At 39.0% G+C, this 26,295-nt stretch overlaps 1 protein-coding gene across 1 annotated transcript in view; it reads right to left on the minus strand.

Moving 5' to 3' along the window:
• Positions 1–880: 880 nt before the first annotated feature.
• NBP35 (nucleotide binding protein 35) overlaps positions 881–26,295 on the minus strand; it is a 60,898-nt gene continuing 35,483 nt past the window's right edge. Inside the window, exon 3 of the mRNA XM_089372295.1 lies at positions 881–2,115. Coding sequence (XP_089228421.1) covers positions 1,211–2,115 — 905 coding nt within the window. The 3' untranslated portion in view covers positions 881–1,210. The remainder of the gene's footprint in view (positions 2,116–26,295) is intronic.

Genomic DNA, 26,295 nt, shown 5'->3' on the forward strand with positions numbered 1-26,295 from the left:
ATCAGCATCAACATTAATCATCAATGGTAAAAAGACGATGTTTATGAACATGTATATTAGGAATTGCAGAGAAGGGCAGATAGTACACATTTGGGTGCCAGCAGAAGGCTGGATTCTCCTAGACTGAATGGTGATGTTTGGCATCCACTTGAGTTCCATAAAAAAGACTCTAGATTCCCAGAGCAATGGAATTTCCCTTCCTCAAAGTGAAAGGGATGAGGACAATGATGATTTTGGAGATGAAGCCAAAAGAGATCAGAACAATAAGGCAAGCACAGTTGACAGAGCGCAATCAGTGACAGTCCATAATCAATCTAGAGCGTGACAGAGCATGAATGTGGCAGAAGCCTGTGTAGGTGGGATGCACAATGGGTGTCTTGAGCACTGTTGTCATTCGTGCTACCCAGAGCAAACACTGTTGTCATACGAACACCTGCAATACACTTATTTTGTGAACAAATTCACTGGAACAAGATGATTCTGTATATATCAGCGTACGTGTCCTTAAGAAAAGCAAATTCACTAAAAATAAAACCGAACCCAGCCAGCCATTGTATGACTTCTAGTTTAAAATGATTCTGTATATATCAGCCATTGTATGACTTCTAGTTTACAAGCAACTATCAATTGACAGATATATTATTGCTGCTAGCGTCATCTTAACCAACATAGTAATAATTTTCCTATGCCAAGGAATGAAAATATTTCCCAGTTTGCAAAGAATCAATAGTATGCTTGTTAGAAATTACAACCCTCGATATCAACAAATGAATAGCCCTCCATATAACCAAAAGGGGCCTATTAAAGACAAAATGAATCCAGATAAACTGTATCTCAAGGCGTCAATTTTTAAAATATTCAGGGTTAGAAGACATATACATGACCCCAAATTAAACATATCCGCCTGTTCAAATTGCAACAGAATATTCAAAGTAAAGAGCTTCCAGAATAGTTTACATTCTTAGGCAGGCTAGGTGGAAAGAGAATGTTTTGGATATTCCTGAACTGTATAATATTATCTGTAGTTTTACACAAGGCATTGTCGCAATGCAAATAAAAAGATGAAAGAGACGATGTTTCTAAAATTTGTAAAAGCTGATACATATACAAGATGCCGTTATAATTTCATCAATATGAAACTACCAGGATAGTAGTTAAGCATATCAACGGGATTATTCAAACAATAAATCATTAAATTGTATACAAGGCTTCATGCTTCTACGGTCTTCAGAAGTTGTTTGATTATTCTCTGAAGTGCAGATGCACTTGACCTGCATTTTGGTTCTGTAAAGCAAGAGCGTCCTTCTTCAGAGGCTTTGCTCAACTCTGGATCCATTGGCACTTTGCCTAGAAATGGGACGTGCATCTCTTTGGCCATCTTCTCAGCTCCTCCACCACTAACATGAAAGACTTCAGTACAAGCAAATAAAGATAACAAGTGAGGAGAATGCATCTGTAAACTTTTCAATGTCTCCTCAGTGACATCTTCTTCCTTGCCATCCCCGGAAATCCTCTTGAAAATAAGACTTGAGATAGGCTGTTGAATACCACTCATGTTCTCTATAACACCTAGAACAGGAATTCCCACCTTCTTGCAAAAATTTATTTCCTTTCTCACATCAATAATTGAAACCTCCTGTGGTGTAGTCACAATTAATGCACCATCCACATTAGTTGCTTTCAAATACTGTGCTATGGAGATATGCTCATCAGAGGTTCCAGGTGGAGCATCAACAACTAGATAGTCCAACTCTCCCCAATACACATCTTTCAAAAATGTCTTGATGAGCCCATTTTTGCGAGGTCCCCTCCATATGACTGCTTCATTTGGATCAGGAAGCATGAAGCCAATCGACATTACACCAAGATTGTCCTCTACATACACAGGTGACCAACCAAGATTGCTCTGATGTATCTCTTGACCTTCCAATCCGAGCATTTTGGGGATGCTTGGACCACAAATATCAATATCAAGCAATCCAACCTGCTTATCCTGCTCCGCTAAAGCAAATGATAGCTGTGCTGCAAATGTGCTCTTACCAACACCACCCTTTCCAGATAATACTAAAATTTTATGCTTCACAGTAGCCATCCGTTCTCCTATAGCAATCAAATCTGAAAAAATGGGATACACAAACATTCAGTAGCCATCCGCTCCAAGACATTTTAATATTTTTCAATATCTTTTGTGGTTAGTATCAATATGCAAGCAACAAATTTCTCCCATGATATAATGCAGTTCTGATTCATGCATATCTCTGTACACAGGACCTATAAACTTAAGGCAGAGTTGTCAAGATACACAAATTACTGACTGGATAAAATCATGTAAGCACGCATGTCTTTTATTATATACAAAAGAAGCATATGCTAATCACATAAACATTACGTCTTAAAGCATCAGAAAATTCGTTACTCACGAATTACAACATAAAAGTGCATAAAGCTGCCAAACAGATCATAAACCAACAATATCCATAACATGCTAGATTCCTAATGTAAATAACTTCTAGCTAAATCAGAAGCAGATTATCCAGCCACCACTAATTGCAGATCCGATGGTGGGCATTATACCAGCCTTTTTGGCAAGAGTGCCTACCATGCGATCTCTATCTAGCACCAATTGAATCTCACCCAAAAACAAATACAGATAATAAAATTTCAATAAGAGAGTAATGACTCAACCAAAAAGAGTTGCCATCTGTCATTATTACTACATCCAAGTTTGTCGTATTGCATTTCAGAGACATTGGTAGAATATATTTAGCTTTAAACCACAAAGCAATGCATACCTAATACACATTTGGACTGCATTACTCCAAAGTAACTATTATATCCCAGTCAGTCCACCATATGTAGCTGATGGAAATGTCAATGGGACAGGCTCTTGGTCAAGACCAATTGTGTAAGGAGAAAACATGATCAATCTGTCATCACTACTGTTTAAACCAGACAAAGTACAAGGATAAATTGACAAAATAGGCTCTTGCTATAACAAACCTCAAATTCCAGTCACCTGAGTTTGTACGCGCTGGTCGCATTTTGTGATGATTATCTACGGTATCAAAAATTGAATATGAGGAAGTATGCATCTCCAGTAGCTTGAAATAAAACCAAACACTGGCTGTCACCAATCAGGAATAACTATATCCAAGCATTGCATATCAGAGACATTGGTAGAATATATTTACTACTAAACCACAAAGCAATGCATACTTAATCCCTGTTTGGACTGCATCACTCCACAGTAACTATTATATCCCAGTTAGTCCACCATATGTAGCAGATGGAAATGTCAATGGGACAAGCTCTTGGTCAAGGCCAATGGTGTCAGAAGAAAACATGATATAGTAGGGGAGTTGCTAGATCTTTTGGAACTACTCCACAGAGCAACAAGAATAAGCAACTTGGCTGCCTTTCAGTGTACACTGTACATCAGAAACTAAGATACCAATAAGATCTTGACAACCTCAAATAACAGCCAAAACTCATGATAAAGATCATGTCATTATAAATATTAATGCAAGGCAAGCTACTATAAATGATACATAATACCCAAGAGGACAAAAGCTTTACAACTTTTATTCAAATAAATTGGCAACAGCATACAACCATATATTTCCCAGCCAAGGACATTTAACAGTCTCTGGTGAGAGTTGCATCAGCATATTGACAATCTTCTTTCATAGAATCCATGGATTACTACTGGGTTCACAAATCAAGAAAAACTTGCCTGGAATTTGAAAATTATGAATATCTTCAAGATAGGTTCCAATGTTCATCACAGTAATGCAAAGTATGCAAGAAATCCGGCAAATATAATATCAGAAATAGATATTATTTGGAAGTCTCCCACAATGATCACATATGCATGAGAACGAGCCTCAGAGAATAAACTACTAAAAATTACTTCATTTTCTTCAAACAATAACCAAAAATTTTGATTATTAATTGATTCTCATGTGGCTTCCTCAATACAATTATTAGACAAGAAGCTCATTGAGAATTTTTCATGTTTTTTGTATCTCTGATTAACAGCCCTTAATGGACCATAAGTACCATGGAAATTATTGGGTTGAATTCCTCTCAACTTTTAAGCAGAATAGCTATGTCACGAGAGTAAGAAACCAGCCCAGTTACTGATTCCTCTAGTAACAAATAAAATAAAAAATAAAAATAAAAATAAAATCTACAGAATAGTCCTGAGTCTACTCTGCATAGAGATCCTCTCCCAACTCTTGAGAAGTTCATCCAAAAAGCTCTATACAAAGTTTTCAAACTAGCCCTTCCAAAAATTTCTTTATAGAGGCATGTCTAACTTTCACCCTACAGACTATACAATTCCATTCTCATAATAGAGACAAACAAGGCTAGTTGGCATATGCAAATAGTTAAGGTCCTTAACATTGACCATCATAAGCATGTCCCAAGCAATGCCTTACAATTTAAGTCACCTGACACATTCCCCCATCTCGAATCCTTCATGTCGGACACGACACAAGGATGACACATGTCCAAGACAAGTTTGACTCGTGTCGGGCATGTGCCAAATCATGACCTGATTTTTGGACACGTGCCCTCGAAAAAAGTGACCCACACGCTGCTAAATGTCGGATTGGGGCCGATTTTGCTCATTCTTGTTTGTTGTTTAAGTGCTGTAGGAGTGTGTTAGCTACCAGCAAAGGAGGAAGACAACATTTGGAGGTGATTCAAGGTGCAGGTAATTGGATTTCCCTTTCCATTTTTTCTAATTTTGCTACAGCAGTTTGCCAATCCATTTTTTCATATGTGCAGCCTTACAGCAGTCATGGCTCAATCAAGGGCAGCAGGAAAGGTGTAAGATTACAAGGAATTTTTTGCCCTAGATTTCTATTCAACCACTAGGGTCTCAATACAACTTCCCCTCTTTGTGTACAAGCAATAAAATTTCAAAGTGCAAAAGAGTGTAAAACCAATAACAATAATCGGCTTCAATATAAATAATCACCAACAATATGAATCAACAATCCACCAATGATCAGAATCCAGATTTGCATTAAACAATGTTACAAATTCAGTAATATAAAAATGCCCGAATCAAAAACCCTTCTTTATCTGCAAGCTGATAATTATTTCCAAACCCTATCTGCTTGAATACCCGAGTTGACTTAGATCTGTGCTCAGCCTCTATCTCGAGTCTGCTCTGATCTCAACAGTGGCACTTATACAGGATCTCCGCTTGTTTTTAATGCTTTGGCCCTGTGGAACGATGCTCAAAAACCTCCTTCACTTCCAATGTTTCGAACATCAACATCAGGATAAAATCGGCAAGGATCTTGAAAACCAAAAAATCGGGAAAATATCGGTAAAAATCGGCAAACATCGGCAAAATTAAAATACCATAAAAATATTTGTTAGGCCAAAAACATAGGCTAGGACAAAAAAATCGGGATGTTATCGAGATGTTCGCAACAATTTTCGCTCCTACCTCAAAAAACTCAGACGACCCTAGAATCACTTCTGGTCTTTTGTCAACCCCAAGAGGACTATCCGAACTATGATTTGTCACCAACAGATGCACAAGATTGAATAAGCTTCAAACTATGCGACTGTTACAGAATATGAAGTTTGCCTCAGGGTAATACACAGAGCAAGTTTGTAGGGCTCTTCAAGACTCGACTATGTCCATAATTCAACTACAACTTGACTCCAAACAAACCCATGGGCAAACTAAGAGGAATCTGACCCCAAACAGTGGGAGAAATTATGTTGTTCGTCTATCTTAGGGACTGCGGCTTGCTTCACAAAGATCCAACGAACTGCCTAGAATTTAAATTTCAGAGAAGAGCTCAACCTATTTTCAAGATGTCTTATATAACTTAAGAAAGACTTTGTTGCTCCTATATGAAGAGAAAACTAGTGCCAAAACAAATAAAAGAAGCAAAGAGATTTATCACCTAGGATGGAATCTTGCACCACTGAAATTCATTGGAATGAAGACGTCTTAAAACCCTCAAAGCTCCAGCTCAAGAAATCAGATGATTTAATCCACAATTCATGATGCCTCATTTGATCTCAACCCTCTTCTATTTATAGATTTCTCATGGGCTCCAACAATGTGAGGGGTTGTGTGTGCAACCCCTAACTTAGCCCCAACTGACCCCATTTTTGCCCAATATTGCCCCAACATAGAAAAAATTGGGCTTTTACCCATTTAACATGACTATAGCATATGGGGTTGGATAAGGTATTTCGTCCTCCATAAGCCACCAATTTGGAGAGGACGTTATAGTCCCCCCTTCCCGAAATTGCTTTCCCTCGAGCAATTGCAAATTTAGATGTTGTAAATCTCATTCTCCTTTGCATGTGTCGTCTTCGTCAAGAAGATTCTTCAATCTAATAAGATATTTGGAAATTACTCTACCTCTTAGTTTATTTTCTCATACTACCATGATTGCCTCTGGAATTAACTCCAGTTGTCCTTATTCATCCAAAGGGTGCAATTCCATTGAAGTAGTGACCTACTACCCGACAGCCTTCTTGAGACAGGAAACATGGAAGACATTATGAATTTCGCTTTCCTTTGGCAGTTCTAACTCTTATGCCATCGCTCCTATTCTCCGGAGATTTTGTAGGGTCCATAAAATCTCAGCTTAGTTTTTTTGCATCACTCTTCTTGAGCGTATATTGTCTACACAGTTGCAATCTCAGAAATACCAGATCTCCTACCTCAAAACTGCGGTTTGTATGGTGTTGATCTACGCCCATTTTTTGCCGATTTTGGCAACCTGCATGTTTTCTTTGAGTGTTAAGAATATTTTGGCTATATTGTATCCCAATCATTAGCTAATGGGGCACTATTGTCTCCAAAGACAATGTCAAGAAAGGATGGGGCATCATAACCATATAGTGCTCTAAAAGGTGTCATCCCAATAGACATATGATAAGTAGTATTGTAACAATGCTCCCCAAGGTATAGCCATTTGATCCATGCCTTCTACTGACCAGTGATGTAGTTACGTAAGTATCCCTCAATCCATTTGTTCATGATCTCTATTTGACCATCAGTGGGAATTGCAAAGAAATGTGTGAATTTCGTCAACCTGTAAACCACTGCATAGATGCAATATTTGCCTTGAGCTTTGGGTAGGCTTGTAATGAAGTCCATTAAGATGCTTTCCCACTTTTGTTCTAGAATTGGTAAAGGTTGGAGTAAACCGGTCGGATACAAGTGCTCCAGCCTCCACCTTATTATGTTGGCATGTCATGCATTCCTTAACGTATTTTAATACATCATCTTTGAGACCCTTCCATGAGAATCGTTCCCTAATTTGTCAGTAAGTTTTGTAGAATCCCTGGTGCCTAGCTGATGGTACATTATGTGCAACGTTCAAAATTTTCTCCTTAAGCGTAGATTCAGGAACCAAGTATATCATGTCCTTATAGTAAATATTATTGTAAACTAGCTTATACTTGTCATCTTGGATGAGTCCGTCCATCAGAACACAAGCGAACTTGTTCTTGGAATATTCCACCAAGAGGTGAGTCCTCCAATCATCGGTAAGCCCCATGAATGAATAGGTTGTTAGTTTTCTAGAGAGTGCATCGGCTACAATATTCTTTTTCCCTTTTACATAATTAATATCAAAGTCATAAGCCTAGACTTTGTTCACCCACTTTTGTTGTCGTTCATTCAAGTCCTTGTGATCCAGGAAATGGCATAAGTTGTTGTGGTCGGCCTTTAGTACGAACCTGTTTCCCACCAAATATTACCTGAACTTTGCCAAGGCGTGCATAATAGCTAACATTTCTTTGTCATATATGGAGTAAAGTTTTTGTGTCCAGCAGTTTCCAACTTTCAAATGCAATTGGATGTCCCTTCTGCATTAATACTACTCCTATTCCTTCTCTTGATGCATCACATTCTAACACAAAGGGTTGACTGAAGTCGGGGAGTGCTAGTACTAGACATGAGCTCATTACTTCCTTGAGCTTATTGAATGTTTTGTCTAATTCCTTGGTCCACCTAAACACTCCTTTCTTAGTCAAATATGTTAATGGTGTGCTTAGTTGAGAGTAGCCTTTGACGAATCGTCAATAATAACTACAAATTCCAAAAAATCCTTGCAACTCGATCAAATTTTTAGGTGTTGGCCAATCATATTGCCTGAATTTTTTCTTGATGTACCTGCACTCCTCTTGTGCTAATTATGTGCCCTAGATAAAGAATCTTCGCCATCCCAATTTCATGTTTTCACACCTTGGCACAGAGCGATTGTTATTGCATTATGCTCAAAATTTCATTCAAGTGCCCGAAGTGATCTTCCCATGTTCTGATGTATATGAGAAGGTCGTCAAAAAATACTAATAAGAATTTCCTTAGTTGTTTGTTGAAGATGTTATTCATGCAAGATTGAAATGTGGTGAAAGCATTAGTTGGACCAAATGGCATAACCAAAAACTCAAAGTGATCATAGTGGCATCAGAAAGTTGTATTTGGCACATCTTACTCTCGAACCCGAATCAGATGATACCCTGATCGTAGGTCAATCTTTGAAAAATAAACTGCTCCATGCAATTCATCCAGTAACTCATCAATCCTCGGGATAGGCGTTAATTTTAGATAGCAATGCTATGTTCTATGCTTACAACAATTACTTCAATGTCCTTTTACTAACCCAATGATAATTTCCACTTATTTTCCAAAAGAAAACACATTAACCATTAATCACATTGACAGTAACTGTAAATAGAACATAAACAATAAATGCAGAAGACAGGCCAAGACAAGAAAACACATGAATTTGGCTCCAGCCAGGGAAACACCCCAAGATGGGGAACCCCTTGATCAATTCTTCTTATTATCTAATATCAAATGTTCAGCAGAGAGAGAATACAATAATGCAAAGTCAAAGACAAAATTGACTTGCCAATTTGATGATCCAATAGATATCTTAGTGATTTCTTTTCTCTCTTACTTGGGCTTGTCCTCACCTGGGCTCTAATACCATGTTAATTTTAGATGACAATGGTATGTTCTATGCTTGCAACAATTACTTCAATGTCCTTTTATTGTCCCAACAATAATTTCCACTTATTTTCCAATAGTAATCACATTAGCCATTAATCACATCGACAGTAATTGTAGATAGAACATAAACAATAAAAGCAAGAGAGAAGCCAAGACAAGATAACACAAGAATTGGCCCAAACTAGGGAAAAAACCCAAGATGGGGAAACCCTTGATCAATTCTTCTTATTATCTAATATCAAATATTCAGCAAAGAGAGAGTCCAATAATGCAAAGTCAAAGAAACCTGACTTGCCAATTTGATGACCCAATACCACTGTCCAAATGCCAAACAAACAGCCCAGTCAAATTTGCAATTTTTGCACTCTTTCAATAGCAATCAAATAGCCCTAACCAGTGGTCAACGGTGGTCAACGTCGTAGCAAAACAGTCCCTCTTGAGCTCGGGCAAAGCCAGAGTAGCTCGGCCTTCTTTGGAGGTCAGACAGCGGTTAAAACAGTCAACTTTGGAGCGGTCAAACCCAGTCAAACAAAAGATCAACTCTGCGGTCAAAACAATCACTTCAGGCATGCGGTCAACGCAGGTCAACTTGCCCAGATTTCCTTTATTTTTGTGCCTAGTAACTCGGCTCTCCAAGGTCGAACTTTTGGTGGTCAAATGAAGTCAAACCAATGAGGGAAACTCACGTACCTGCTGTAGAAAATCAACCCAAATAGTCAAAGATGCCTTCAAAAATCTTGCACATGTAAAGAAGAAAGGCTACCCTACAATTTGCACGACCCAATCAATGAAGGAGAGAGAAGAATATGTTGTGTGATGAATGTGCCAAATGAGGATGAAGGTCTCTTCTATTTATATGCGTTAGAGGGGGTTATGTTGCTCAACTTGACCCTAAGCCAACCTTGACCAAATGCACATGTGTGGGCTTGTCTTCAAAAATATATTTCTCCTTGTCCAAATTCAGTGATCCTTAGGTCGATTTTGGTCCTCTCAAAAACAGGTATTCAATCCAATAATCATCTTCATCAAATGAGCTGCCCAAAGTGGAATTTCGCCCTAGTTGCACATTTTAACAATAGGATACTTGTTCTTGATGGTCTTCTCGTTGAGTGCTTAGCAGTCAATACACATCCTCCATGTTCCATCTTTTTTAACAACTTGACCCTAAGCCAACCTTGACCAAATGCACATGTGTGGGCTTGTCTTCAAAAATATATTTCTCCTTGTCCAAATTCAGTTATCCTTAGGTCGATTTTGGTCCTCTCAAAAACTGAAATTCAATCCAATAATCATTTTCATCAAATGAGCTGCCCAAAGCGAAATTTCGCCCTAGTTGCACATTTAGGATACTTGTTCATGATGGTCTTCTCGTTGAGTGCTCAGCAGTCAATACACATCCTCCATGTTCCATCTTTTTTAACTAGAACCATTGACGAAGTGAAAAGACTTGAGTTGGGTTTGATATGGCCCATTGCCAACAATTCCTTGATTGCTTTTTCTATCTTGTCCTTGAATTTCTTTGGGTGTTAATATGATGTAGTAATTACTGGTTTGGCCCCTTCCTCAAGTTCTATAGTATGTTCAAATCCTCTTTTTGGAGGCAATCCTTGAGGAATATCCCCAAATACTTTGTCATGCTTGTCCAACACTCGTTGACTGTCTGCTTTGTACTACGGGTTGCCACTAATGGGTATTTTTTGGCTTGTGATCATGCATTCAACAACATATGCAACATCATCCATCCCTAATTATGGCCTCCATTCTTCTAGCGGACACCACTTGTGGACTACCATTTTCCATGCCTCTCAAAAAGACCTTACTGCCATTAGGGGCTTTAAATTCCATTTCCATTGCTTGGTAGTCCATAGTGTCTTCCCCAACAAATACAACCATTGAACCCCCAATACCATATTGATATTTGCAAGATCTATTACATAAAAATACTAGTGAAAGTGTAATTACCAATTGTTACACTCAAACTTAGAATCATCTGAGCGCAATCCAAGTTGTACCCATTTGCTACAATCACATCAAGGCCTTCGAACTCTTCTGTGGGAATTCCTCTTTTTGCTACTAATGTTGCATCAATGAAGTTATGTGTAGCTCCTTCGTCAACCAATATTGTGATGTATTGTCCCTTGACGACTCCCCTGATCCTGACGGTGTAATACCTAGGGGTTCCAAATAGGGATGCAATCTTAACTCGCGGTTTGTTTTTCTTCTCTTCGTGTGGCTTCTCCTCTTCTTCAGCTTACTCATGGAGTTGTTCTTTCCTTGGGCCACTAGGCTCATCTTTTGTGGTGGGTTCTCCTTCGTCCTCGTCATCGGACACCGCTTCAATATAGTGGATCTTTCCCCTGCCTAAACATCAATGTCCTAGTTCCCCTGGCTCCTTGCAATTAAAACAAAGCTTCTTTCGCCTTAGTTTGCTTCGAGTTTCCTCCTCCAACCTATCCCTTTTAGGCTAATCTCGTTCAAGAGGTCTCTTCTCCTTATCTTTTTTAGGGATGAGAGGCTTGGGCAGAGCCTTGGATTTGGTTGATGCATTTCCCATGTTTCGAGTCTTCTTGGTGGCATCCTAAAGGGTTGTGGGATTGAATGGCTTGACCCAGCCTTGTAGTGGTTCAGCTAGTGCCTTCATGAAAAGCACAACTAATTGTTCTTTAGATATGTCAGTCACCATGACTGTGATTCACTCAAATTCTGCAATAAATTCTTTGTGCGATCCAGTTTGTTTCAGATGCACCAATTCCATGAAGCGTATGTTCGGGCTCTTCTGATCAAATCTATCTATCAATCTCTATGTAAAGTCCACATAAGAAGTGATGTTTGCATGCCCCAAAGTGACCAGTCCATAATACAACCAATCATGTGCGTCTCCTTCTAGGTGTAGTGTCACGAATTGGATGGCGTCTGCTTCTAACATAGGGTTGAGTCTAAAATAGGGGTCCAATTTTTGCACCCAAGCCCTTACTAAACATTTAGATGATCCATCAAAAGAGGGGAGAGAAAGTTTACTTACTTTGCGGTGTTGCGCATTAGGTTAGACTTTTGTTGTTTCCTGGGTCTATTCTGGAATCTGATATTGCTATATTCCAGAAAAGTTAGGGTTGCTCGAGTGTTTTCTTCCAATGCTACATACTGCTGAAAATAGTCATAAAAGAGGCTATTTGCCTTTGTTGTTTTTGGAGTTGTCGTTGCTTGATTATATTTATAAATTGAGGGAGTAATGGTCTAGAACTTCTATTGTTGGTTGCCCTGGTGTTAGTGTGTACAGGAGGACCAAGGTTATGGTCACCGCTACCCTCAGTGGTGGCCTTGTTGTTGCCAACAATGTTTAGGTTACATAGGAGTTGAGCCATTAGCTAATTGAATTGGTGTTGCCCTTGAGCTAATACCCGTGTTATATCATGCTGCCCTTGAATCAATTGTTGTCCTTGTTGTTGTCCTTGTAGTAATATGTCGGTCATTTGTTGTTGCTCCTAGAGTATTTCATTTAGTAAGATGTCGGGATCATGTTCTCCTTGCCCTGCTCTTTCTCCCAAGTTTGAACGATGAGATTTCCTTTTCATTCTTACTGTGATGTCACTGGTGTTTGCTAGAAGCATACAAGGCTCTTGAACTCACACGCTGGCAAGATGCTTGTGCTTTGATACCACAGTAAGAGTATAGGGAAAAATTTTACCCTAGATTTCTCTTAAACCGCTAGGGTTTCGATACAACTTCCCCTCTTTTTGTACAAGCAATAAAATTTCAAAGTGCAAAAGAGTATAACCCCAATAACAGTATTGGATTCAATATAAATAATAACCAACAATATGAAGCAACAATCCATCAACCAACATAATCCAAATTTGCATTAAATAGTGTTACAAATTCAGTAATATAGAAATGCCCAACTCAGAAACCCTAGTCTATATACAAGCTGATAATTATTTCCACACCCTATCTACTTGAATACACAATTTGACTTAAATTTGTGCTCAGCCTCTATCTCAGTTTTGCTATGATATAAACAGCGGCACTTATACAAGGGTCTCTGCTTGTTTTTAATGCTTTGGCCCTATGGAATGACACTCAAAACCCCCTTCACTCTTCCCTCAAGAAACTCAGACAACCCTAGAATCATTTCTGGTCCTTTTTCCGGTCCCAAGAGGACTATCCAAACTGCGATTTGTCACCAACGAATGCATAGGTTTGAATATGCTTCAGGTTATGCCATTGTTCTAGAATATGCAATTCGCTTCCAGGTAATACACAAAGCGAGTTTGTAGTGTTCTTCAAGGCTCAACTTTGTCCATAATTCAGCTACAACTTGACTCAAAACAAACCTGAGGGCAAACAAACAATAGTCTGGCCTCAAATAGTGAGAAATTATGTCGTCCGTCTATCTTAGCGATTGTGGCTTCATTCACAAAGATCTAACGAACTGCCAAGACTTTAAATTCCAGAGTGTTGGAGAATCCACTAGGGCAGCTAATTAAACAATTGTCCTTTAACCTTGATAAAAGCTTGTGAACTTTAGTTATCTTCTTATTATTCTTTATTAGATCTTTTCATCAAACAATTATCAAGAGCATAAATAATAAAAACAATAGACACAAGAGGTAGCTTCCAAGCCATGGCAAAACCCATCGAAGGGAAAAACCCAAAAAGAATCTCCTCTTCTTATTGAATCAATTCAAATGAGAAATCCAAGACCCTAAGACCAAAGTCAAGACCACGTCCAAGCACCAAGTCAGCCCTCTAAGAATCATTTCCAAACAAGTCAGAGTTTCACCAAGTCAACAAAGGTTAAACTTCTTCAAATTTGCTCCACTTTAGATCTGCAACTTCGGTCCCTTGAAACAACAGAAACCCTTCTTTCTAGCACGTGTCAACCTTTCGAGAGATCCTCCATCAAGCAAGTTAAGGTCTTCAAATGCAACAAAGGGTCAACCTAGGTCAAATTAGAGTTTCAGCCCCATCCAAGTCTACAATTTTCGGCCTGCAATTTTTGGCCCTGCAATAACTGCAGAAACCCTAAAACTTTGCATGTGTGAGAGAAGATGATTACAAAATTCAGATTTCAATTTCTTCTTGAGATGCTCCCTTCTTCTAGACCTTCACTCCTCGTCTTCCTTTTCTTGCTTTAGATCAAGCTGCAAAAGAGTGTGTATCAAATGAAGTTGAATTGGACTTATATATACTCATCTGTGGAGGTCGAATAGCCCCAAACTAGACCAACTTGGAGGGACATAGTCAACTTGGTCTTAGAGGTCCAATTTAACTTTCGAGACTCATAAATAATATCATTTACATGTTACAACTTGCCCAATAGTGTCTTATACAAATGATAATGACTTATTTGACTCAAGAAAAATATTATTTTGACTTGGCATACCCTAAAAGTATGAAGAACATGCTTGACCTAGTTGGCCATTTAAATAGAGCATGAAACACATGCTTGAAAAATAAAAATTTTATTTCTTCTTTTGCTTGTAGCATAAGATATTCATAATGACAAGATTATAATGAAAATTATGAAGACCGAAACTAGTTACATTCTCCAACACAGAGAAGAGCTCGACTTGCTTTCAAGACGTCTTACAGAGGTTAAGAAAGACTTTGATGCTCCCATATGAAGAGAAAACATGTAATAGAACAGATAAAAGAAGCAAAGAGATTTATCAACTTCATGGTGTCTTCCTTGAATGGACCAATTTTCTTGAAAGTAAAGGAAAATACAAGGATGCACACTATATGGGTGAGTTGTTCATTAAAGTTATTGAAGATGTTGGTGTTGATCCTTGTGTGCAAATCATTACATTCAATGTACCTGTTTACAAGGTTGTTGGCATGATTGAGGAAGCTAAATATCCACAAATATTTTGGACACCTTGCGTTATCCATTCGTTGAATTTAGCACTTAAATCTATTGTTTTTTATGTGCCATGGATTGGAAATCTTATTGAGGTTGCACGGCATATCCACAACTTTGTACAAAATCATAATAGCGCCCTATTAATCTACAAAGAGTACACACATCTATCATCGTTGAATATTGCAGATACATAGTTTGCCTCTGCATTCATCATGCTAAAGAGGTTGAGGGAGGTCAAGACCGCTCTTGGGGCCATGGTTATTTTAGAGTATTGGTCTTTTTGGAGAAGAACAGATCAAGCATCCTCAAAAAGAGTCAAGGATACATTATTAGATGATGCTTGGTGGGAGAGGGTAGATCTACTATTAAGAGGAAGGATGGATTGAGACCGATATTTCAGGATAGAGCATTCCTTGATGAGGCGGAGGATGCCTTTGCGTAGTTTTCCATTGGCACTCAGGGATTCGCAACCTATGATGTGATTACAGACAAGGGGGCTACAAAGCCCTATGCTTGGTGGGCAACTCATGTGGCAACATGGCCTCCTCTACAGCAATTAACCATGAGGCCCTCTCAAGTTACTTCATCCTCTTGTTGCGAGGGGAATTGAAGCACATATGGGAATCTATATAGTTTGAAGAAGAGCAGGCTTGAGCAGTCCAGGGTAGAGACAATGATATATGTGCACACCAACCTTCGCCTTATTTACATGCAGAGGAAGGAGTGGTTAAAGGGAAAGACAAAGATGCGGGATGTGTTTCCCGATGATGACATTCAGACTTGCCTGCATAATGCACAGGGAAATATTGATTTTTTGCAACTAGAATCTCAGTTGCAGAAAGGTGAGCTTCAGTAGATTTGTCATTCTAAATTGTTTTTTGCTCAAAACAATCCTTTGTTCAAGGTTAAAACAGTCACCCATCAACAGCCAGCAAATGATTAAATCAGTAAGATTGAGGTTCACTCCCATCAAGTGCTAATTTTAGAAGCAAATTTAAATACAGGTGTGGAAATTCATCATACACTTCCCAAGCCCATCATCAGACCTTGGGAAGAACTTCTCCATAACAAGCACAAGGAGTTGACAAGGAGGTGTCCTTTCATATTCCAAACTATTCCAAGCCCATTCAATTTGTGTTGGGTTTCTTCATGACAGTTCACCTTCAGTTGTTTCAGATTCTGGTCCTCTTCCACAACAGCCACAACAGATTGTTAAATGCCAACATTGTGACCAAGTTGGCCATATGAAAGATCATTGTTTTGATCTTCATCCATGTGAGCATTGTCATAAAACCACTCATTCTTCACACAAATGCTTCAGAAACAAGCCTCCTGCAAGAACAAAGATTCATCTTGGATGGATCGCTTCTTGGCAATGAGCTTCAACAGCCAAGAAGATATTTCAGTCATATGTCAAAACTTGTTCTAGAGTATTGAACAGTCTTGCAGTCAAGTTTTCTCCATCTTCTCACCTTGTATCTGACAAAGGGGAAAGTGATGGTCATCTACAAGCTTCAAAGCCACATTAAACGAGCCTAAGCCACAACTTGCCATACTAGATTCTGAGTTGTAGCCAGAGACACAGATGCCCCTGAACATGACATTGGTTGGTGGTCAGCCTTAAACCATCTATGTGGGGTGAGACCTCCCTTTTCAGGTTAAGATTCTCCCTCTTAAAAGAATTGGGGACACTTCCTCTAGTAGAAGACTTCAGCTCCTTGCCAGTTTTGGAAGAGTTCCAGGAATTGCATTAAGCATTCCAGAGTTGGTGGTCAGCCTTAAAACACCGCAGGTTGAGGTTCTCCCTTTTTTACGCAGGTTGCAAACCTCCCTTTTCCAGGTTGAAGGTCTCCCTTTTCAAAGCATTGGGAGCACTTCCTCTATCAGAAGACTTCAACTTCTTAACAGATTTGGAAGAGTTCTGGGAACTGCACTAAGCATTCCAGTGTTGGTGGTCATCCTTAAACCACCACCTTATGCCAACATTTCAGAGAGCACATTCAGCCTAGTACTGCCATGCATTTTTGCACATTTTGTATTATAGCTCTCTTCTTGGACTCATACATACCCCTTCAAATTAAGAGGGGGGGGAATGTTGGACACCTAATCCGTCAAGGGTTAAGGTATGGGATTTGAACGGCAAAGGGAGTCCAAGAGACGTTGGAATAGGAATCCAACAGTCACACCAATGTATTATAAATGTCCATCTATGTTAATAAGAAATGCAATTCACTGTTCTATCATTCATCACTGTTCACATTCAAGTGTGCCTAACATTTTGAATTGCTCAGGTAAACAATATTAGATGAAGGACCCCTTTTGCTCAAAACATGCTCTAGACTTCTTCTCTAGTCATTGCCTTAAGTCTGCCACAAAAAAAAATTGAAACTGAAACCTTCATATGCTGAAATATTACCCTTACCATTTTACATGAAATAGGTCATTGACCAAACTTATTTTCCACATAAAAATGATGCTCAGGAATAAGCCCTACGATATATGATGATTTGCATCAGGGGTCATGATGTAAAGCAATGGTACATACTTCGGTCTTTACTTTAAGAACTGATACTTGATGAAGATGAACCCTTGACCTTGAAGACCTCTAATCCTTAATCAATCAGAGGCTTGCATAGATGACAGAACAGTACAAGGATGATTTCACAGAAGAGAAAACTACATATGACCTTATTTTGATGCAAATGATGATGCTTAACACAAGAGTTTAATATTATGGCCATTGTACCTCTGACCTTTGGACACCCATATCAATGTATTGTTAAAAATAAAATAGTCATGGTTGTACCTGAACCTTACTGCTACAGTGTAATGTCAATGATACATCATAAATCCTTATACTATCTTGACAACTGTAGATGGAATCCATACATCCTAATTAAGGTCAAATACCAAACTTACGTCAGCAGTAATAGAACAAGATCAGTCTTCAAATACTGGAAGGAAGGTTTCAGTAATGTTTCTTCAAAACATTATTCTTGCTTGAAGGAGATTCTCATTCAAGACTATGCTTCAAAGTTCATACCTCTTGGATGACCAGGCATCCGATTTATGAGAGATGAACAATGTTTATTGTGACATGCCCCAGTGCTTTCTTTATGTTAAAAAAAACTCTCTACAAAATTCATGACCAAGTGTATAATATATATATATGTCCTCACGGTCAGCTTCACCCTCTTAACAGACATGGAGACGAGAACAACTGTGTAGAAATAGGATGCCAAAATACATCAATGTGGATCAAATCTCATTGCTCATTGTTTATGCAACTTCAAAATTTATTTAAGGATTGACAGAGATATAAGCCATTAAAGTCTTTGGAATATAGAGACAGTCTAAGAATGATTGAAGCTTGACAAAACTAGAATTGAACTTCAGAGAATGTGTGCAATTTCCTTAGAACAATCGCCAAAGAATCTCTGGATCAGCTTCGGACTTAGCACAAAAGTTCCTCCATAAGTTTTCGGATAGATTCTCAGATATTTCTTAGAAACTAACGATGATACAAACTCAAGCTTGGTTGGTTAGGTTTGCAAAGATACACACCTTACATACCTTGTTCACTTCCAACCTCTACCCGCAATGCTCGAGTTGCTTCTCAGATTTGGTGTCCACTTTCATTAATTAGGGTTTGTAGAAGGCCTCACAGATTTGCCATTCTTGAACTCAGTCTTCCCTACCACAGAGGGCAGAAGGCTTCAATGAAATCCCTCAGATGACTCTTAGTCATTGCATTTTCTCATGCTTGGGATTGTCCTCACCTGCGCTCTGATACCATGTTAATTTTAGTTCACATGTTCTTTGCTTAGGACAGTTACTTCAAATTCCTTATTAGCCCATTTCATAATCCATTTCATTTCAGTCACATGAACCATTATCACATTGGTAGTGACCTAAGAAACCAGATTCGCTCCCCTGGCCCCTCGTGTCCCGAATTGGACGAATCGGACATGGTTCAGTGAGACACGTGTCCTTTGGATCGTGTCCCTATTCTGGAACACATGTCCTCTAGATCGTGTCCCTATTCCAAGACAAGTGTGGTGGAATTTTGCCCTCTGCGCACCTTTAAAAGTGCAATTTGGCCATTGTATTCTTCACCAAAGTCATTGTGGGTGAGCAAAGTGTGTGTGAGAGCTAAGAGCAAAGGGTGTGTGAGAGCTAAGAGCAAAGGGTGAGAGCAAAGGGTAAAGGGTGTGGGAGCATTTTCAAGGAGATTCAAGCAACAGGTAAGTACATTTTCGCTCTATTTTTTTTTGCATTTTTATTATAGCAGTTTGCATGTGCATTTCTTTTACAAAATTTGTGCATTTTTTGTTTATTTTTTACAGCGTTCATGGCTCAATCAAGAGCAGCCAGGAAGGGGCAAAGGAAGGAAAAGAATGTCCCCATTGAAGATGCCCTCCTATTCCAATTTCATCGGGTCTGCTACAAGTGTTCCCTCTATTGGAAGTGGGGCTGCAACGGCAGCTTCAAATGTTGAGGGAAGACAACATCCTCAAGATAACAAATATCCCTTGTGGAAATATGTCACAAGAGAGCAAGGGCCAAGCAGCAAGATGAAGGGAGGAGGCAATGTTGTTTGGAAATGCAGTTATTGCAACATTAATTTCATGAGCACATATTACTGTGTGAAAGCTCATTTGTTGGCTTTACCAAGTTGTGGAATTGCAGCTTGTACAAAGGTGCCTTTACCGAAGAGAAAAGAAATGGAAAGAGAGGCCAATGTTGGTATGGCAAATGTGGCTGCAAAATCTAAAAAAAAACAAGAATGATGACCCCCTTCCATTCTTGACGAAAAGCAGCAACAAATTCCATTTAAGAGTTTTAGTGGGGAACAAGCAGCAAAAAGAAAGGCAATTGCACTTGGTCGAATGGACAAGATTTTTTAAAAAGAGACATGGGAAGAACTTGATCTCACCATTGCGTTTTTTTCTATCAGAACTTCATATCCTTTAATGTTGCACACTCACATCTATTTATTGAGATGTGCCGAGCTCTAACTCAAGGGGCTCCATCAAGGTATGTGCCTCCGGGGTCAGAGAAGCTTAGAACCACATTGTTAACGAAGGCAAAGAAAGACGTGGACAAAATGCTTGAGCCTATTAAATCAGCATGGCCAACATCTAGGTTAGCATTGTTTATGATGGATGGACAGATCCAGCACGGCGCCCACTCATCAACTTCATGGTGTCTTCCTTGAATGATCTAATTTTCTTGAAATCAGTGGATGCACTTGGATAATACAAAGATGCACAATATATGGGTGAATTGTTTATTAAAGTTATTGAAGATGTGTGTATTGATTCTTGTGTGCAAATCATTACAGATAATGCACCTGTTTGCAAGGTTGTTGGCATGATTGTGGAAGCTAAATATCCACAAGTGTTTTGGACACCTTGCATTGTCCATTCATTGAACTTAGCACTTGAATCTATTGCTTTTGATGTGCTTTGGATTGGAAGCATTATTGAGGATGCATGGCATATCCACAACTTTGTACAAAATCATACAAATCCCCTCACTATCTACAAGGAGTACACCAATCTATCATTGTTGGAGATTGTGGATACATGGTTTGCCTCTTCATTCATCATGTTGAAGAGGTTGAGGGAGGTCAAGACCGCTCTTGGGGCCATGGCTATTTCAAAGTTTTGGTCTTTTTGAAGAAAGACAGATCACGCAGCCTCAAAAAGAGTGAAAGACACATTGTTAGATGATGCTTGGTGGGAGAGGCTAGATCTACTTATTAAGATCATGGACCCTATCATTTCTTTGCTTCGATTTGCAGATACAGTCCAACCCATCCTAGGAGAGGTCTGTGAGGGATGGGATTCCATGATTGAGACTGTGAAAAGCATTATTTTACAAAGTGAGTGCCCCGAGAGGCCTTCTTCACCACCATATAGGATATTCTTGTCAGCAGATGGGACAAGAATTGCACACCTTTACATTGTGTGGCTCACTCATTGAACCCAAAATACTACAACCATGAGTGGCTGAATGGTGGACCTTCCAGTAGATTCCCTCCTCACATGGAAGGTGAAATCTCACAGGGGAGGAAAGATGCATTCAGGCGGATTTTTCCGGATAGAGCATCCCTTGATGAGGTGGAGGATGCCTTTGCAGAGTTTTCCACTAGCACTGGTCAATTTGCAGGATATGATGTGATTAGAGACAGGTGGGCTAAGAAGCCCTATTCTTGGTGGGAAACTCAAGGGGCAACAAGCCCTCCTCTACAACAGTTAGCCATGAAGCTCCTCTCTCAGGTGACTTCCTCATCTTGTTGCGAGAGGAATTGGAGCACATATAGGAATTTGTATAGTGTCAAAAAGAGCAGTCCAAGGCAGAGACAATGGTGTATGTGCACACCAACCTTTCAAGGGTTACTTAGATTATGCTTCAACTCTCTTTCTTCAAACTTGAATTGCCTCCAAGAACACCTTTAGGAAAGCAGGCAAAAGAGTTCGCATGCAAAAGAAATAGGGGCTCAAATGCTAGATAAAACCTGACTATTCCAACCGAAGAAGTCCTCACACTCCAATAGAGTTGGCAACCTATCCTTTGAACACAAAAATGTCTGCAAACCAATTGTTAGTGCAAAAGAGATTTGGCATATAGAGGCCAAGTTGAGCTTGTCATTCAACCGAAAATAACAAGCTACAATAAGAACACAAAATATACCAAGCCCAAAGGAGATTTGAGATAGCTACAAATCTCTCTTCCCTAGACAATAATGCCCTCAGGCAAATGCACAAAAGAAAGAACTAGATAGCAATGTAAAATCAAATGAATAATAACATCAAATGAAACAGGTATACCTCATCAACCAAAGAATGCACCACAAGAGAAGCTAGTAACCCCAAAGACTTTTTTTATTTAAATGAAAGATGAATACAAAAGCTAGCAGAGTCTCTGCAAGGGCTCAAGGTTGCTTCTTGGCATAGTTTTAAGAACCAAAAACGGTGACCGAAGCGGTCCACCTAATAAACCAGGTTTCAAATCGGAACCGGTCAAATTGAGAGTGGTTAGATCTTAGTGAACCAGTTTTTAAAAAACACAAGAAATAATTAATTTTTAATGAAAAAAAAAACTATTTCAACCCAACCGGCTTTTAAGACTGTGGTTCTTGGAGTTGTCTCAGGCACAGTATTCAAAATTGGAATCGATGATCGGATCAATCCACCTATCAAACCGCTTTTTGAACTAGAATCGGAAAAACCGGACTCGTTAGATCGCAATGAATTGGTCTTCAAAAATGACATGAAATAGTTAATTTTTAATAGAAACACTATTTTTAAGATTTAAAACCATGATTTATGATTTATGATTCTGATTTATGATCTATGACTTTGGTTTATGATCTATGGTTCTAGTTTATGATGGTTACATGTGACTTATGATTTTGATCTATGATGGTTGTGTTTTGAGCTAACCTGATGTGATATTTTTATACATGTTGATTTGGTCAAAGATGCTACTTTGACTTCTTGTGAAAGACTTCTTGTGACAGAGAGCGAACAAGATTCCAAGTGTACCTTATTGACGAACTACCAATGAGGTATGATTTGAAGTTATTTCAATTTATTTTGAATCTAATAGTAGTTATGTTCTTGGTACAGGAAGCATGAACATGCCCAGTTGGGTGGTTGAAACGTGGGATGTCTTCCCTGATGATGTGTCTGGACAGCAGTGTTGAGTTAGCATTGGCCAACTTGGATCTCAATGAGCCAGTGCTAGAGCCTGTCACATTTGATGATGGTGACACTGTAGAGGGGTCATCCTACACACCAGCAAATGCAGAGATGACTTTGGATACAGAAGAGAAGGATGCAGCAAAGGAGTGTTAAAGAATCTAGGGCAAATTAAGTTAATAAGATTCTTCTCGCCATGATAACTATTTGTGAGGTATTTTTAACTTTTTCCTTATTAGCACAATCTTCTCTTGTTATTATTAGAGTGTGTCTTCTTAGTTCATCAAATAGTTACCAAAACAAAAGAGACAAGAACACAAGATGTTGGCTTTCTGCCAAGGCCAAAACCTCTCACTCTTTAAGAGGAAAACCCGCACAAAATTATTCTTATAGAGATTCCAATTGACAAATACCAAGACCATGACCCTTGACTTATTAGGCCACTCCAAGACCAAGACACCAATCCTCTTTTTTGTCATTGCTGAGATCATCATCATCACTGCTGCTACACCGAGGTCATCATTATTGCATCACTAAGGTCATTACAATTGCACCATTGTTGCTCCCTCACTAAGATAATTGTTGCTCCTTCACTGAGACCTTCACCATAACAATGAGATCTTTATATGTATGAGAGTTGCACCGAGATCTACATCTAGATCATGACCTTGTAACTATGTCCTCATCAAGATCATGACTGAGATCATGATTAACATTATGTTGAGATCATGACTGCGTTCAGAATGAATGCCGAGACAGAGTGTGTTACTGTGGGATCACCGAGATCCTCATCATCACAACTATGCCAAGATTGTGACTGTAATCTCTCCCTGCACCGAGATCTTCACCATCATAGATATGAAGAGATTGTCTAGTATGTCGAGACAGTGATTGTGTTCTCTCCCTGAACCGAGATCTTCATCATCATAGATATGTCGAGACTGTCTAGTATGCCGAGACATTGATCATCATGAGACTTTACTTCTGGGGTACCCATCCGAAAAACACAAATATGCTGATCTGTACCCATCTGAAATATTGTACCCTTGTACTGATCCAAAATTTCAAAGGATCCGAAATTTCAGAGGGTCCGAATTTTTCCTCTGCCTGTAATTCTGATCTTACATGCCTATTTATAGTGGTTAGTCATGCATATAAGCCGACATGAGAGAGTGAATTGTTGTGTCTCCTTATATGAGCCGACATGACTTCTTTTTATATTGTTTGGAGGTCGACTTCTTCAAGAGGGGTTGTGCTTGTCTTTAGATGGCTTTTACACATTTCTATAGTCTTGAATACATTAAACATAGGCTCAAGAAGAGATTCTTCATACATGACATTGACTCTTGACTTAATAATAAATCCCAAGGCTCTCAATGGGAGCCACTAACAAATAAACCTCTTGCTCATGAAAACCATGTAGCAAAGCATACAAAATTAATTTTATTTCTTTTATTTCATCATTTACAAAGATCATGTCATTATGAAGATTGAACCTAGTTACACTTTCTTCAACACTCCCTCTTAACTAAGGAAGTATTTGTTAGGATATTCCGACACATAGGAAATAGTTAAGTTCAACTTGGTCTAGTATAGAGTTAGGTAAAGTGTGTTTCTTTACCGTTGTACATTTTGTAACTTACAATCCGACGGTCACGATATGTAGTGATCCGACGGTTCACTCTCTCCTCGGTATTACCGACACTTGATCCGTGGCTTGACACCTGATTGGTCCATGAGTTCTATTTAAAGCGCATGGAGGGTCATTGTTCGGGTAATCCGTCTATGAGAGAAAGCTTATGTAAATTTTCATTCTTTGATTAATAAATTGCCTGAAGTGGCCACGTTGGCTCAGGCCGTGGACTGTTTCCCTCTTTGAGGGTTTTAACCACGTCAAAAATACTGGTGTATTGATTTGAGATCTGGTTGTGAGCGGTGTCCTTTTGGTGTTCTTTCTGAGGAACTTACCCTGTAAATTCCTACATGGTATCAGAGCTATTTGAGGGCCGCGTCCGTTGGTGATCCAAATCTGAAGCCGGTAGAACTGCATGCGGCTGTCGTTTCCTAGATCTACTGTTTCTGACTGCTTTCGGGCCGAGAGGACTGCTCTGTTGTGTTCGGAGCATCTGTTCCAGTGAGGAACCCCTTTCGTTTCACGCGAAAAGGTTTCCGGTAGCCCTATCTGCGTCATTTTTAAGATCTGGAGGTATACAGTGTTTATCTGCAGTTTACTGTTATTTTCTCTCTGGTTATTTCGGTTTCTGTTTATTTAGCTTTTTTTTATTACCGGATCTATACCTTTCATTTCTGCGTATGCTCTTTGCCCTGCGACTCTGTGCGATCTGGGCAAATCAGAAACAGAAAGGAAGTTTTTTTTCTCATGCGTATGCTCTTTTCCCTGCACCTTAGTGTGATCTTGGAAAATCAGAAACATTGAGAAAAATATTTAGTTTCCGGCTAAAGCTAACTTTGAGCCGTAAGGTTCGTTTTTCTTTGCATATTCGTGTTGGGTTTTGTGTTTTTGTTTTGTAGGAAAAAAGAGCTTTCTCAAGGCAAGCACGCAACCCAAGGCCCCCCCTCTCTCTCTCTCTCAAATTTTTTGTATAGCTCAATTGGTTCAAAGCTATTTTAAGAGAGTAGAGGTCTTGAGTTCAAATCTCCATTTTGTGGGGGTGTTTTTTTCATTTCCGCACATTCGCGCACTTTGCCGGCAACTTCAACAATTTTTTTTTCAAAAAGCCATAACTTCTTCATCCGGAAGCCTTTTTCAGAGCCGTTTTTTTTAAAACAGCCTAATTTTTCGAGATCTATCCATTGGAACACTTACTTTCAGCATCTTCAGCTTCAGTTTTAAAAAAAAAATGGAAAGTCCATGCCAAGTCATTCTTGACAGCACTAACTACTTCCAATGGATAGCCTACATGGAAGATTTACTTAGAAGTAAAGGTCTCTACAGAATAGCCACAGGCCAAGAGAAGAAACCAAAAGATGAAGACAAGGCTGCAAAATGGGAAAATAGACAAGATCAAGCACGTGGTTTGATAGGGATGTCTATTTCTCCTGATCTTAGATTCCATATTGCAGAACTTGATACTCCTCATGAAGCATTGGAATAAATCACTAAAGTTTTTGGGATTAAAAATGAAATTAGAGCCCATCAACTTGAAAATGAGTTGCTTACATTGGATCCTAATAATTTTTCTTGCATTGAAGATTTCTTGTCCAAATTCAAGACCCTTAGATATCTCTTGGAAGGTGTTAAGGTTAAGAAAGAAGATAGTAACCTTATTTATTCCATCCTTACTAAGTTGGGACCAGCCTACTCTGTATTTGTTTCCACCTTCCATTCTACAAGGGAAGCTTTCATTTGTCAAGGAAAAGACTACAAGGCCCCTTCCTTTGACTCTTTTTGTGATTCTTTAATAAGAGAACAAGAAAAACTCTTACACCTTGGTCTTCTTAATCTTGGAAACTCTTCCAAGAAAGCGTTAGCCGCCCAGCAGCAACCAAATTCAAAGAATCCTAAGAAGTCATATCCTAAAAAGAATGGTCCTAAACCAAGCAAGGGTCCTAAGCAAACTCAGCCTCAAAATGAAAGATCATTTCAGCAAAATGATAGGACCAATAAAAACAAATGGAAGAAGACTGATAGACATTGTAACTTTTGTAATCGAGATGGCCACTTAGAATCTAAATGCTTTAAGAAGATGGAA

Source organism: Pinus tabuliformis, chromosome 8 (assembly GCF_031772625.1).
Source record: "Pinus tabuliformis cultivar Carrire ecotype Pingquan chromosome 8, CPIR1, whole genome shotgun sequence".
Taxonomy (NCBI): domain Eukaryota; kingdom Viridiplantae; phylum Streptophyta; class Pinopsida; order Pinales; family Pinaceae; genus Pinus; species Pinus tabuliformis.